Here is a 13,159-nt window from a genome sequence, read left to right on the forward strand (position 1 = left end):
AAGCCAATTGAAGAGCCAGGAATTGAAGACACATGAAAACAGAAGGGTTGATTGAAAGTGTGTGTGGAGGGCACTTACAGCCATATAGCCAGGCAGACATCACTTCTCTACTCTAATAGAAGAGCTCCATTTATAGAGAAAAATGGAAAGGAGGAAATTATCAGAGAAATAATAGAGGTTTCCTAGAACCGAAGTTCATGCATTTTCTTTTTTAAAACAATTTTAAATGTTCATTATTTATTTTGAGAGAGAGAGAGAGAATATCCCAACCACCGTTCCCACTGCTAGTACAGAGCCTGACATGGGGCTCGAGATCATTACCTGAGCAGAAACGAAGAGTCAGATGCTTAACTGACTGAGCCACTCAGGCGCCTCTGCATTTTCTTGATTAAAAGGTTTGACAGAATGCTCAGCACAGTGAAAAAGCAAAGACCTGCTCCAAAGCATGTTATGAGATTTCATAAAAATGGGGATAAGTAAAATTCCCTCAATTTCTCTTGAAAGGGGAAATTCTATTTTATAAAAAAATATCTAACATGAGAATAACGTCCATTTCTCAGCAGCAACATCAGAAGTTGTGCACAATGCTGTTGAAATGCCAAGAGAAAGTAATTTCCAATCTAGGATTCTCTACCCATCCAAGTGATTGATCTAGGGTGAAGATAGAAAAAGAAAATTTTATATGTGCAAGTTCTCACCAAATCTATCTTCCATGATCACTTTTTCAAGAAAGTACCAGAAGATGTGTACCTTCAAAAAAAGGGAAGGTGAAACCATGGATGGAGAAGACATGGGGTCTAGGATTCTATATAGAAGGGAGGCAGAAGACTTCCCAAGATGACCGACCCTACACAGAACTCCTGGTTGGTGGCTCTGCATCAGGCCTGGCCGGAGGTTGAGGGGAGACAAGAGGGCTGTCTGTAGGAGTAAAATGCATGTGATAAATTACCCGATATGTCTGACCATAGGAGAGGAGTTGTAGATAATATTTCAGACAATGAGAAAGATGTCAGTGCTCAATACATGGGAAAATAAGCCAGCAAATAAACGAATCAAAACATCTCAAAAAGTTAGAAGTGGACCAAGAACGAAAATGTAATCATAGTGACACAGCTGTGAACAGTATTTGCAGAGTCATAATGAAAACACTAAATACCAATTTAACCAAAAACTGGTGATGTGGATTGGCATGTATTGGGAGCAAGAGAGGTTTTCAAGATTCTACATTAGGAAGATAATTTCTAAAGTGAAATAAACCAGGATGTAGCAGTATAAATATTCCATTGAGAAATACATAGGCAAACAGTAGGAGAAATCGATAAAAGAGTTAAAGATCGTTGCCATGGAGGCGGGGAGAGAGGGAGAAAGTAACTGCTCTATTTTTTTAAATAGGCCTTGTAGTTACTACTTGAATTTGAAAGTTAAGTTCATATAATACTTCCGAAAAAATTTTAAACTAATTTAAAAGGTAGGAAAACAAATAATAAGGTTTTACGTAGCTTTCCATCATTGATCACAATTATTAGCAACACCTTTGGGGTCTCTCCTCAGGTAGGTAGAAGACCTTATTCCATAACAACATCAGGTACATATCTACTCCCTTACATGTTTACAAAAAGTGCATAAGTTGTACCAGTTGCTTTGGTTTTTTATTCCTGTTACGGTTTTTTTTCTCCTTCATTAAATTTAATAACACAACATCATCATAGAAAAGCTGAAAAATTGCTTAGTGCCTTTTCAGATTTCATATCAACCAAGAGCAGTTTCTAGGACCATCTTAGCCATTCTTTTGGTTCACAGAAGCTTCTATAAGAGTGAATGATGACAAAGAAAGCTTTGTTAATCAATTAACCCTTCTGCTTTGTAGGGTGGGGAGCACTGTTACTATCACGGAAGCATCCGAGGTGTCAAGGACTCCAGAGCAGCTCTCTCAACCTGCAACGGACTTCAGTATGTGGGATTCTCAATGGGAGAGTGGATTTGCTTTCATCCATTCACTGTTTCCATCTTTTCTTTCACAGATGTTTGTTGTAGTCAATCTTCTGGGCTGGTCCCATGTTCTGTTAACATTTAAAGTTTGCAGGAGATTCAGAGATGAAACAAGTGATTACACAGATTAATATTTAATTGCCATTCTGGTCATTGGAACTGTGAAGGGGAGCATCAGGGACTTATGGGGTGACCAGGAAGGTCCAGGAAGGTTTCCCAGAAGTGTGTGCCAGAGGACAAGCAGTCAGGTGGTATTGGTCAGGTGAGGATGGGGGGCCAAAGAGAGAAGTTCGTACATCGACTTCAAGGCGGTCTCTAGAAAAACCTCTTTAAACACCATTTGGATGCAAATAGTAACACTTGATGTAAGGATCTAGTTGTGGCCATGGGGTGGAAAAGGATCTTGAAAATCTTATCTTGCTATACCTCTCAAAATTAAATGCAACAGAGTCATACTGCTTAATGGAAATTCACGATTTGCAGCCATAAGTATACTTCTGTTTTCGTCTTCAGAATCAGATGGTTTTATTTTTTTATTTTTTTAAAGTTTGTTAAAATGAGAGGGAGAGAGGCAAAGAGAGAGGGAGAGAGAGGTTTCCAGGCAGGCTCCATGCTGTCAGCACGGAGCCCCATGCGGGGCCCGATCCCATGAACTGTGAGATCATGACCTGAGCTGAAATCAAGAGTTGGAGGCTCAACTGATCTAGCCACCCAGGCACCCCAGAATCAGATGGTTTTAGATTATTCTAATGCACAGATTACCTATTTTCTTATAGATGATGTTGGATTTGTGTAACAAGAAATTTGTACTAGTTGTACATTGTCTGGAATTATATAACTTGACATACTGGAACTGTATGAATAGTCTTGTTCCAGATTAATCATCTGATCTGTCCATTTTGTTTCAAAAATCAATTATAACATTTATAATATGTATGCTTGTGGGATACACTTTAATACTTCCTGTAGCCTATCTGCTGTCTAGTATAGTGCTGAGACCACAGTGGGATTCCATACAGATATATGAATTAGATTTGGGGCAGTATAAAGACATTTGTCCAGATATACTCTTCATTTTTAAAGATGCAATATGAAGCTCATTTGCTGTTTCTTGCTGTTTGCCATATTTATTAATTTTCTCCTTGTGTGGTTTCTTGTCTTGTAGTGGTATGTTTGAAGATAATACCTTTGTATATATGATAGAACCACTGGAGCTGATTCATGATGAAGTAAGTCTGTGACCTTAGTTTCCTTATGGTGTTTTATTCTTTTTTTAAAAATTTTTTTAACATTTATTTATTTTTGAGAAGAGAGAGACAGAGCATAAGGGGGGAGGAGAGAGAAAGAGGGAGACACGGAATCTGAAACAGGCTCCAGGCTCTGAGCTGTCAGCACAGAGCCCGACGTGGGGCTCGAACTCACGGACCGTGAGATCGTGACCTGAGCCGAAGTCGGACGCTTAACTGACTGAGCCACCCAGGCGCCCCATGGTGTTTTATTCTTTTATCATCTTTGCCTTTGAGCCATAAAGAATATTAAGTGGATGTCAGTGTGCATTTATATGCAACACATTTTTTCAAACGTAAAATGACACCGTGAGTTTTGAAGTTTAAATTGCACATCCCAGGTCTTTTGAGAAGCTGGTGCTGGTGTGTTGAATTTAGAATATGCAGATTATGACCTGCTGAATGGGGGAACACAAGCCACCTACTTAGGCTCAGCAGGTGGCTCCCTTAGCATCCGAGCTCCCACTTCAGGAAAGTGAAATCCATGGTTGTTTGGATTGACGATGCTGTTCCAGTACACTCACACAGGGGAAGTACAGTCATGGGATTCATTACATACAGATCCTGGAATCTGGGGTGGTGGGGCAGTAAGCCAGAGGCAGGGCAGTCTTCCATCCCAGGCCACGAGTGGGCCAGGGCTAGAGAGCAGGATAGCAAGCGCCTATTACTTACGAGGTGGTTGGAGTAGAGGTCCCTAACTTTTAGCAGGATTAATTCCAAGTGGTTATTTTATTTTTTTTATTTTTTATTTTTTTTTTGAAATTTATTGTCAAATCGGTTCCATACAACACCCAGTGCTCATCCCAAAAGGTGCCCTCCTCAATACCCATCACCCACCCTCCCTTCCCTCCCACCCCTATCAACCCTCAGTTTGTTCTCAGTTTTTAAGAGTCTCTTATGCTTTGGCTCTCTCTCCCACTCTAACCTCTTTTTTTTTCTTTTTTTTTCCTTCCCCTCCCCCATGGGTTCTGTTAAGTTTCTCAGGATCCACATAAGAGTGAAACCATATGGTATCTGCCTTTCTCTGTATGGCTTATTTCACTTAGCATAACACCCTCCAGTTCCATCCACGTTGCTACAAAAGGCCAGATTTCATTCTTTCTCACTGCCACATAGTACTCCATTGTGTATATAAACCACAATTTCTTTACCCATTCATCAGTTGATGGACATTTAGGCTCTTTCCATAATTTGGCTATTGTTGAGAGTGCTGCTATAAGCATTGGGGTACAAGTGCCCCTATGCATCAGCACTCCTGTATCCAAGTGGTTATTTTAAAAGGTGCCCTGGGAAAACCAAAGCAGGAACTGAGAGTGGGAATCCTGAACTCAAGTTCTTATCTAAATGTCCAGACTCTGGGTGTGAGCAGGGTTATCAGGCTGTAAAATGCTTAGGCAGCAGCTCAGAAACACAAAAGTTGTTTTTCTCATCAAACAGGTCACACACCAGTAAGGGATGATAAGAGGTGACAAATCTAGGCTTTTGGAAGTGAAGACAGTTCTTTCCAGTCTATAGAGCAGAGAGGACATTTTGTTTTGTAGTGACCATCTTCTTTTCCTTTAAACTAGCTTTTATTACCACCACTTCTTTAGATAATTGTATACGCATATACCTAACTTTTATGAGCCTAAGAATCTTCAGTGGGGAAATGTGTAGTTGAACTATGATTATATTAGATAGTATTTAGTTTTCTTTAGAGGTAGGGAAAAAAAATGATGCCTACAGTTATGCACAGGCCAGCAACCTAGATAGGAAACCATGAGGGCATTATGCTAAGTGAAATAAGTCAGACAGAGAAAGACAGATCTTGCTTATATATGGAATCTAAAAATACTGAACTCAGAAATAGAGAACAGGTTAGTGGTTACCAGAAGCCGGTGGGGGAAATAGGTGAAAGTGGTCAAAAGGTACAAACTTCCAGTTAGAAGATAAATGAATTCTGAGAGATAATGTACAACTTGGTGACCAGAGTACATTTGTATATTTGAAAGCTGCTAAGACATTAGGTATTAAAAGTCCTCATTACAAGGAAAAAAATTGTAGTTGTGACATGACAGATGTTAACCACACTCATTGTGAAGATTATTTTGCAATATATACATATAGCAGATCATTACATTGTACACCTTAAACGTATACAACATTATATGTCAATTTTATCTTAATAAAATTAGGAAAACAAGAAATCATATACTCTTAAGAGTGTTGCTCACTAATAGAATGTAAATAGATCTGAAATTTGGTCTATATTTGTTAGGTATTGTAGTGAAAGCCAACTACAGGCTGGGCACTATTTTAGGTGCTGGGGATAAAGTGGTGAACAAGACAGACATAGAGCCTGAGGCTCATAGAGCTTCTAGTCTACAGGGGGCAGACAGCGATAAACAGGATGAGTAAGTAATTACATATTGTATGTTGGACAGTGGTACGTGCTAAGGAGAAAAAAAAAATGAAGCCAAAATATGAAGGTAGAAGTAAACCTTCATATTAACCATCCAGAGAAGAGCGGAATGAGATGGTAGTTTTGAAGGAGGACTTTCAAAAAATTAGGGAGCTGGAAGAACATTCCAGGAGAACAGCAAATGCCCAGGCCCCGAGGCAGGATTGTTTCTAGCGTGTTGTAGAAACTTTGAGGAACCCTGCTGGTTGGAGAGCGGTGGACAAAGGGGAGAATGGTAGGAGATGAAGACGCTGACAGGCGGCAATAAGGGGAGTCATAGCAGTGAAGAGAGCTGCTAATGGGAAGATAATATTCTGAGAGTGATTGAGTCAGAATATTGCAATCATTTGATGGGGAGGAGAAAACAGTTTTTTTTCTCTTTAGAGATTTCACATGTAGATAAAATAAGTTTTGAGACAGGTACTGGTCATTTAGACTGTTGATAATCACAATTGAACAAACACGTATTTTCTTTGTCGTGGCGATGTATATGTAAATACCTTGTAAATTTCACATTTGAGACAGAAATGCCATTAAATTTTAAATGTTTAAACCTGTTTTCTTAAACCTTATCGTTTTTCAACTGGTAAATTTAAAAACTACTGGATAACAAAGATACTCTCCACCCCCCCACCCCACCCCCCGATAAAGACATTTTGACTAAGTAAATGTTTTTCCCCTACTGTAGTGGTAGGGAAATAACTTGTATATGGCAAGATTATTTGACTCTGTCAGCCAAAAATAGGCTTTGATTTCTTGCATTGATGAATGGTCCTGTTACCCTAAACAGACCCCCAAAGAACAAAACAAAAAACCCAAAATAACAACTCCCTAAGCCTCAGAGTTTTTAAAAATATAAAATAAGATCATTTTTCTGTGCACCCCTAATAGGTCAATTTTTCAGGTTTGATGAATTCATAAATGTACATGACTATGTTTAATAAACTGTTGAAAAGGTTTATAAACAAATTGTTATTGTCATAGTATTTCAAGTATTGGTTTTATGTTGTTATACCCATAATCATATTCTTCAGGGGCTGATTGTTACATGTTTCATGCCTTTTCTCTTTTGCCTTCCTCCTTACTGCCTGCCTTCTGTTCAATTAACAATCTGCCCTCGTCTTCACATGGGGAGAGGGAAAAGAACAGTGCTTGAAACTTTTAAATCAGTCAGTTTTTAAAATTGCGCTGCTAATCCAATTGTGAGTTTCATTGCTCTAGATATCATTTCACTTGTTACCAGAATTAAGAATTTACCAAACTGGAATTTAGATTTTTTGATGTTTAGTTTATTATTATTGGTTTTAGTATGCTTTACAATAAATCAAGTAATATGGATGGGATATTTCTAATGAGAATTCATATTATCTCTCAAGTAATGAGTAGCAAAACTCTTAATTGTTGTGAGTCTTATGTAATCTATTAAGAACACTCTTTTTATAACTATTTTTCTGATTAAAACTAATACATTGTAGGAAATCTGGAAAGCAAGAGAAGCCAATACTTAGCTACATGGTAATTATCCATTATCCCATCCCCAAGAGAGAATTTCTCTTCACCTTTCAGTATACATTCTTCCAGTTTTTCAATGATATGTTCTCATATATGTTTAAAGTAAATGGGATCATTATTCTGTAATAGAATTTTAGCTGAATGATGTATCTCTCTGGGCTGCAATATTTTTATTTGTAAAACAAAGGTAAAATATGCGTTATATAGATCTCTTGCGAGGATTAAATCAGGTACTGTGTACCCTAATAGTATCTGGCACATACAGGCACTCAGTAATGGAAGCTAATAGTAATAACAGTAATGGAAATAAGATGCTTCTAAAAGCGTAGTTACTAGGGCAAAGGATATGAATATTTTCAAGGTCGTTGATAGACATTGCTAAATTTCTCTTTGAACTGTGCTCCCAATTTACTCCTATCAGCAGAGTATGAGAGTGCTTTTTAACTTGCCACCATAATTAACTATGGTTATCATAATTTAAAAACCTTTGCCAACTTGATGGCAAAAATTGGTATGTCTTTTTTTAAATTTGCATTTTGAAGGAGTATTAAAGCATTCATTATATATATATATATGTATGTATATATTCGTTGAACATTTGTGTTTCTTTTTTTGTGAGTTTCCTATCCATTGCTTTGAAGAAAGCTGAAGTTGAAAAGTAGCTAATAAAACTATGCTTTTATCTACACTGGAGCAATTGGATGGTGTTCTATTTTATTTAAAATTAAAGTTTCAATAAGACATGCTTTTCATTGTTGATAGCTAAAATATTAGCATATAAATGTTCCCATTTTCAGAAAGATATGGTAGAAAGTTCTAACACTGTTCCAAAGAAGCTTGATCACATCTTGCTTTTTAATTGTCTACCATTGTTTTTGTTTCAGAAAAGCACAGGTCGACCACATATAATCCAGAAAACCTTGGCAGGACAATATTCTAAGCAAATGAAGAATCTCAGTAAGTTCTAATTAAGATAGCCATTTTATATTGTGTAATAGAAGCCGTGACTTGGTGGAGCTCAGTACACGCAGGCTTAGTGGGAGGTGGAATTGGTCAGTGGCGAGCAACGTGGGTGGGCAGTGGCATTGCCTGTGGCTGGAGTGTACTGAGGCTTGGAGAGTTATTGCTGATGGAAATACCGAAATATGAAGCCCGGGAGTAAAGCTCTGTTAGGAACCAGAGAGTGTGGCTAAATTTAATGGTGATCTGCAATCAGGTGCATCCTTAAATTTCTTTGGCAGTTTACTGCTGTTTAGCCAATTTGTATTATCTCTCTCTTATGCTCTGGGCCTGAGGCATCTTAAGCACGCTGATGTTGACAAAAGCTTCTTTTGGATTATTGGGGTATTTGATATTATTTCTGTATATTAATGCCAAAAGTCTTTGATAGTTTATGCAAAATCTTATGCCATACATTATTTTTAATTCTAAAATGAATTAAGCACAGTGAAATTCTCCCAAATTTTCAGATATTGAGGGTCAGGTGGTTGTAGGTCAAATATGCATATTCTAATGAGTCTTGAACAGCTCATTACATTTTGGGTGATGTTTGGAAGAAAATGATATTTGCATTATAAATTAATTAATTTGTGAATTATAAATAGAATTAGATTTGTGACCATGAGGATGTGAAATGTTTAATGATTGGCATACTTTTTTCACCTTAGTTTATTTTGATTTTGAGATGACGTATGTTATCAATGTTGCTGTTTCTTCACGTAGTAATTTTATTTTATTTTATTTTATTTTTTTATCATGATAAGTGTGCTGCTTAATCTCCATAACCTATTTCACCCATTTCCCCCCAGCCACCTCCCCTCTGGTAACCATCAGTTTGTTCTCTGTAGTTAAGAGTTTCTTGGTTTGTCTCTTTCTCTCTTTTTTTTCCTTTGCTCATTTGTTTATTAAATTCCACTTATGCATGAAATCATATGGTAATTGTCTTTGACTGACCTATTTTGCTTAGCATTATACTTTCTAGCTCCATCCATGTTGTTGCAGATGGCAAGATTTCATTCTTTTTTTTGTGGCTGAGGAATATTCTATTGTATATATATATACCACGTCTTCTTCATCCATTCATCTATTGATGGACATTTGGGCAGTTTTCACAGTTTGGCTATTGTAAATAATGTTGCAGTAAATATAGGAGTGCATGTATCCTTTTGTATTAATGTTTTTGTAGTTTTGGGATAAATATCCATAGTGCTATTGCTGGATTGTAGGGTAGTTCTGTTTTTAACTTTTTGAGGAAACTTCATATTGTTTTCCACAATTACTGCACCAGTTTGCATTCCCACCAGTAGTGCAGGAGGGTTCCTTTTTCTCCATATGCTCGTCAACACTTGTTTCTTGTGTTGTTGATTTTTAGCCATTCTGACAAGTGTAAGGTGGTATCTCATTGTAGTTTTGGTTTGCATTTCCCTGATGATGAGTGATATTGAGCATACTTTCGTGTCTGTTGGCCATCTGTATGCCTTTTTTGGAGAAGTGTCTGTTCATGTCTTCTGCCCATTTTTAATTGGATTATTGTTTTTTGGGTGTTGTATCAGTTCTTTATATATTTTGGATACTGACCCTTTATTGGATGTTATTTGAAAATATCTTTTCCCATTCAGTAAGTTGCCTTTTAGTTTTGTTGATTTTTTCTTTTGCTGTGCAGAAACATTTAATTTTGATGTAATCCCAATAGTTTATTTTTGCTTTTGTTTCCCATATCTCAGGAGACATAGCTAGTAAAATGTTGCTATGGCTGATGTCAGAGACATTACTGTCTGTGCTCTCTTCAAGGATTTTTATTGTTTCAGGTTTCACATTTAGGTTTCTGATCCATTTGAGTTTATTTTTTATGTGGCAAAAGAAAACGGTCCAGTTTCATTCTTCCAACATGTAGCTATTGTTGAAGAGACTGTCTTTTTTCCATTGTATATTCATTCCTCCTTTGTTGAAGATCAATTTACCATATAATTGTGGGTTTATTTCTGGGTGTTCTGTTCTATTCCATTGATCTATGTCTGTTTTTGTGCCGGTACCATACTGTTTTAATTACTACCACTTTGTAATATAACTTGGAGTTTAGAATTGTGGTACCTTGAGTTTTGTTTTTCAGTATTGCTTTGGCTATTTGGTGTCTTCTGTGATTCCATATAAATTTTAGATTGGTTGTTTCTAGTGCTGTGAAAAATCCTCTGGTATTTTGATAGGAATTGCATTAAATCTGTAGATTACTTAGGGTAGTGTAGACATTTTAACAATGTTTGTTCTTCCAACCCATGGGCATGGAATGTCTTTGCATCATCTTGGATTTCTTTCATCAGCGTTTTATAGTTTTCAGAGTACAGGTCTTTCACCACTTTGGTTACGTTTATTCCTAAATGTTTTATTGTTTTTGAGGCAATTGTAAAAAGTATTGTTTTCTTAATTTCACTTTCTTCTACTTCATTATTAGTGTATAGAAATGCAACAGATTCCTGTACATGGATTGCATATCCTACAACTTTGCTGAATTCATTTATCAGGTTTTTGGTGGAGCTGTTAGGGTTTTCTGTATATAGTATCATTTCATCTGCAAATAGTGACAGTTTTACTACTTCCTTACCAATATGGATGCCTTTTATTTCTTTATGTTGTCTACTTGCTGTGGCTAGGACTTCCAGTACTATGTTAAATAAAAGTGGTGAGAGTGGAGGTCCTTGTCTTGTTCCTGACCTTAGGGGAAAGGCTCTGTTTTCCATCATTGATTATGATGTTGGCTGTGGGTTTTTCATTTATAGCCTTTATTATGTTGAGGTATGTTCCTTCTAGACCTACTTTGCAAAGGATTTTTATCATGAATAGATGTTGTAGTTTGTCAAATGCTTTTTCTACACCTGTTGAAATGATCATATGGTTTTTACTCTTTCTCTTATTGATGTAATGTATCATGTTGATTGTTTTGTGGATATTGAACAGCACTGGCATCCCAGAAAGAAATCTCACTTGAATGTGGTGTATGATTTTTTAAAATCTATTGTCAGATTCAGTCTGCTAATATTTCGGTTCATCAGGGATATTGGCCTGTAGTTCTCTTTTTTTGCGGTGTCTTTATCTAGTTTTGGTATCAGGGTGATACTGGCCTCATAGAATGAATTTGGAAGTTTACCGTCCTTTTCTATTTCTTGAAATAGTTTAAGAAGAGTAGGTAATAACTCTTCTTTAAATGGTAGAATTCATCTGTGAAGCCATCTGCTCCTGGACTTTTATTTTTGAGGAATTTTTTGATTTCTGATTCAATTTCATTGCTGGTAGTGGGTGTGTTCAAAGCTTTTATTTCTTCCTGCTTTAGTTTTGGTAGCTTTACATAATATTTTAAAAACATACTCCCATTGAACTGTAGTCAAGTGTAAATTTTGGTATTCTTTTTTCTTTTACACAGGTATGGAAAGCAGTGACCAGTGGCCCTTTTTATCTGAATTGCAGTGGTTGAAAAGGAGAAGAAAGAGAGCAGTGAATGTGAGTGTGGCATTGAATCACGATCAGGGCCGCTTCACTCAGTTAAATTGTGTGCCCAAAATCACATAGTATCTCAGTGTACCTAAAGCAGTTTAAATTTGGGCAACTTCCTCTTACAAACAAAAACAACAAACCAAACTCCTCCTGTGATTTGAGTCTTATGGGCATATCAGCCTTTTCCATTAGTGATATAAACGGATTCCAGTGTCCTATGAACACTGATGGAGCGTATTGTATTAGCTTCCTTTTCAAAGCATGTTCTTACAAAACTTACAGTGTGTTTTTTTCTATTAAAAGTACAGCAGACTTTTTCTCACATGGCTTATATAACAAATTTGAAACATTTTGATAAACAAAAAGTGTAAGGGGAAGCATTAGATTTTGAAATGTTGGCTAATTATGCTTATTTGTATTTCTTTCAAATTAAAAGTTCTGCTACACCAAAATTTGAAGCTGGATGTGTTTTTCTAAGGATCTATTTGATCATTAGTATCATGACAGTTACTAAATAAGAATCATGTAATTATAATCAACAACAATCATATAGCTCCCATGTATTGATAAATGTATAGGAGCTTTGTCATTGAAATTATGTTCCTAGTCTTTTTCATAATAGATTAGAAAGCTGTAATGATGGGGACTGTTTCGTAATTACATGGTGAATGCTATGTAACCGAGAATTAATTCCACAGCATATAGATTACATGGTAATTTACGAGATAACTTAATGAGTAATTATACTGAAAATTGCACATTTTAGATAATGTTTTGCTGAATGTATTTTTTTGTGAAAAAATTAGACCACCAGCCATCAGAAACTTAGTTACAGGTTAAATCGTCCTCTCTTTTATGAGCCTTTCTTCATATTATGGTGATTGTGGATACAATTTTTGTTTTTTTACTTAGAGACTTTTTTCTTGTTGTTTTCCTTACTCTTGAAGATGTGGTTGGTAATAATAAGTTTTATATAGGCTACTGATATTTCATGATAGTCCACCCTTATCAAATGTAAACTGACGAATGACCTTATACATAAAGAAAAAAGAGTCATCATTATTGATTTCCCAGTTATGAAAAAAGAAAGTCCAAATGATGGCTAAAATGCTTAGCACTTGCTTTTAAAATTATCTAGTAATAATCAAAATTTAGAAGAACTTGGAAAATAGTAATTGTCAATGTTTGTTCCTTTAGGAAGTTGTGTGGTTAAAATGTAATACGTTATTATTATAATTTCACTCCATTGAGTTAATGCGTCTTTTGACTATATGTATATATTTTAATTTTTTTTGTTTACTTATTTTGAGAGAGCACATGCATGCAAGTGGGGGAGGGGCGGAGGAAAAGGGAGAGAGAGAATCCCAAGCAGGCCCCACGCCATCAGCACGGAGCCCGACACGGGGCCTGAACCCACACACCAATGGATCATGACCTGAGCCTAAAC

General features: G+C 36.4%; 1 protein-coding gene across 15 annotated transcripts in view; it reads left to right on the forward strand.

The window, feature by feature from the left end:
- The window catches only part of ADAM23 (ADAM metallopeptidase domain 23), a 318,624-nt gene that overhangs the window by 217,020 nt on the left and 88,445 nt on the right, over positions 1-13,159 (forward strand). For all 15 annotated transcript variants that reach the window (XM_042995172.1, XM_042995171.1, XM_042995173.1 and 12 more), the window contains 4 exons: positions 1,868-1,950; positions 3,155-3,218; positions 8,112-8,184; positions 11,642-11,718. In XM_042995172.1, the coding sequence (XP_042851106.1) occupies positions 1,868-1,950; positions 3,155-3,218; positions 8,112-8,184; positions 11,642-11,718 (297 nt within the window). The remainder of the gene's footprint in view (positions 1-1,867; positions 1,951-3,154; positions 3,219-8,111; positions 8,185-11,641; positions 11,719-13,159) is intronic.

Source organism: Panthera tigris, chromosome C1 (assembly GCF_018350195.1).
Source record: "Panthera tigris isolate Pti1 chromosome C1, P.tigris_Pti1_mat1.1, whole genome shotgun sequence".
Taxonomy (NCBI): domain Eukaryota; kingdom Metazoa; phylum Chordata; class Mammalia; order Carnivora; family Felidae; genus Panthera; species Panthera tigris.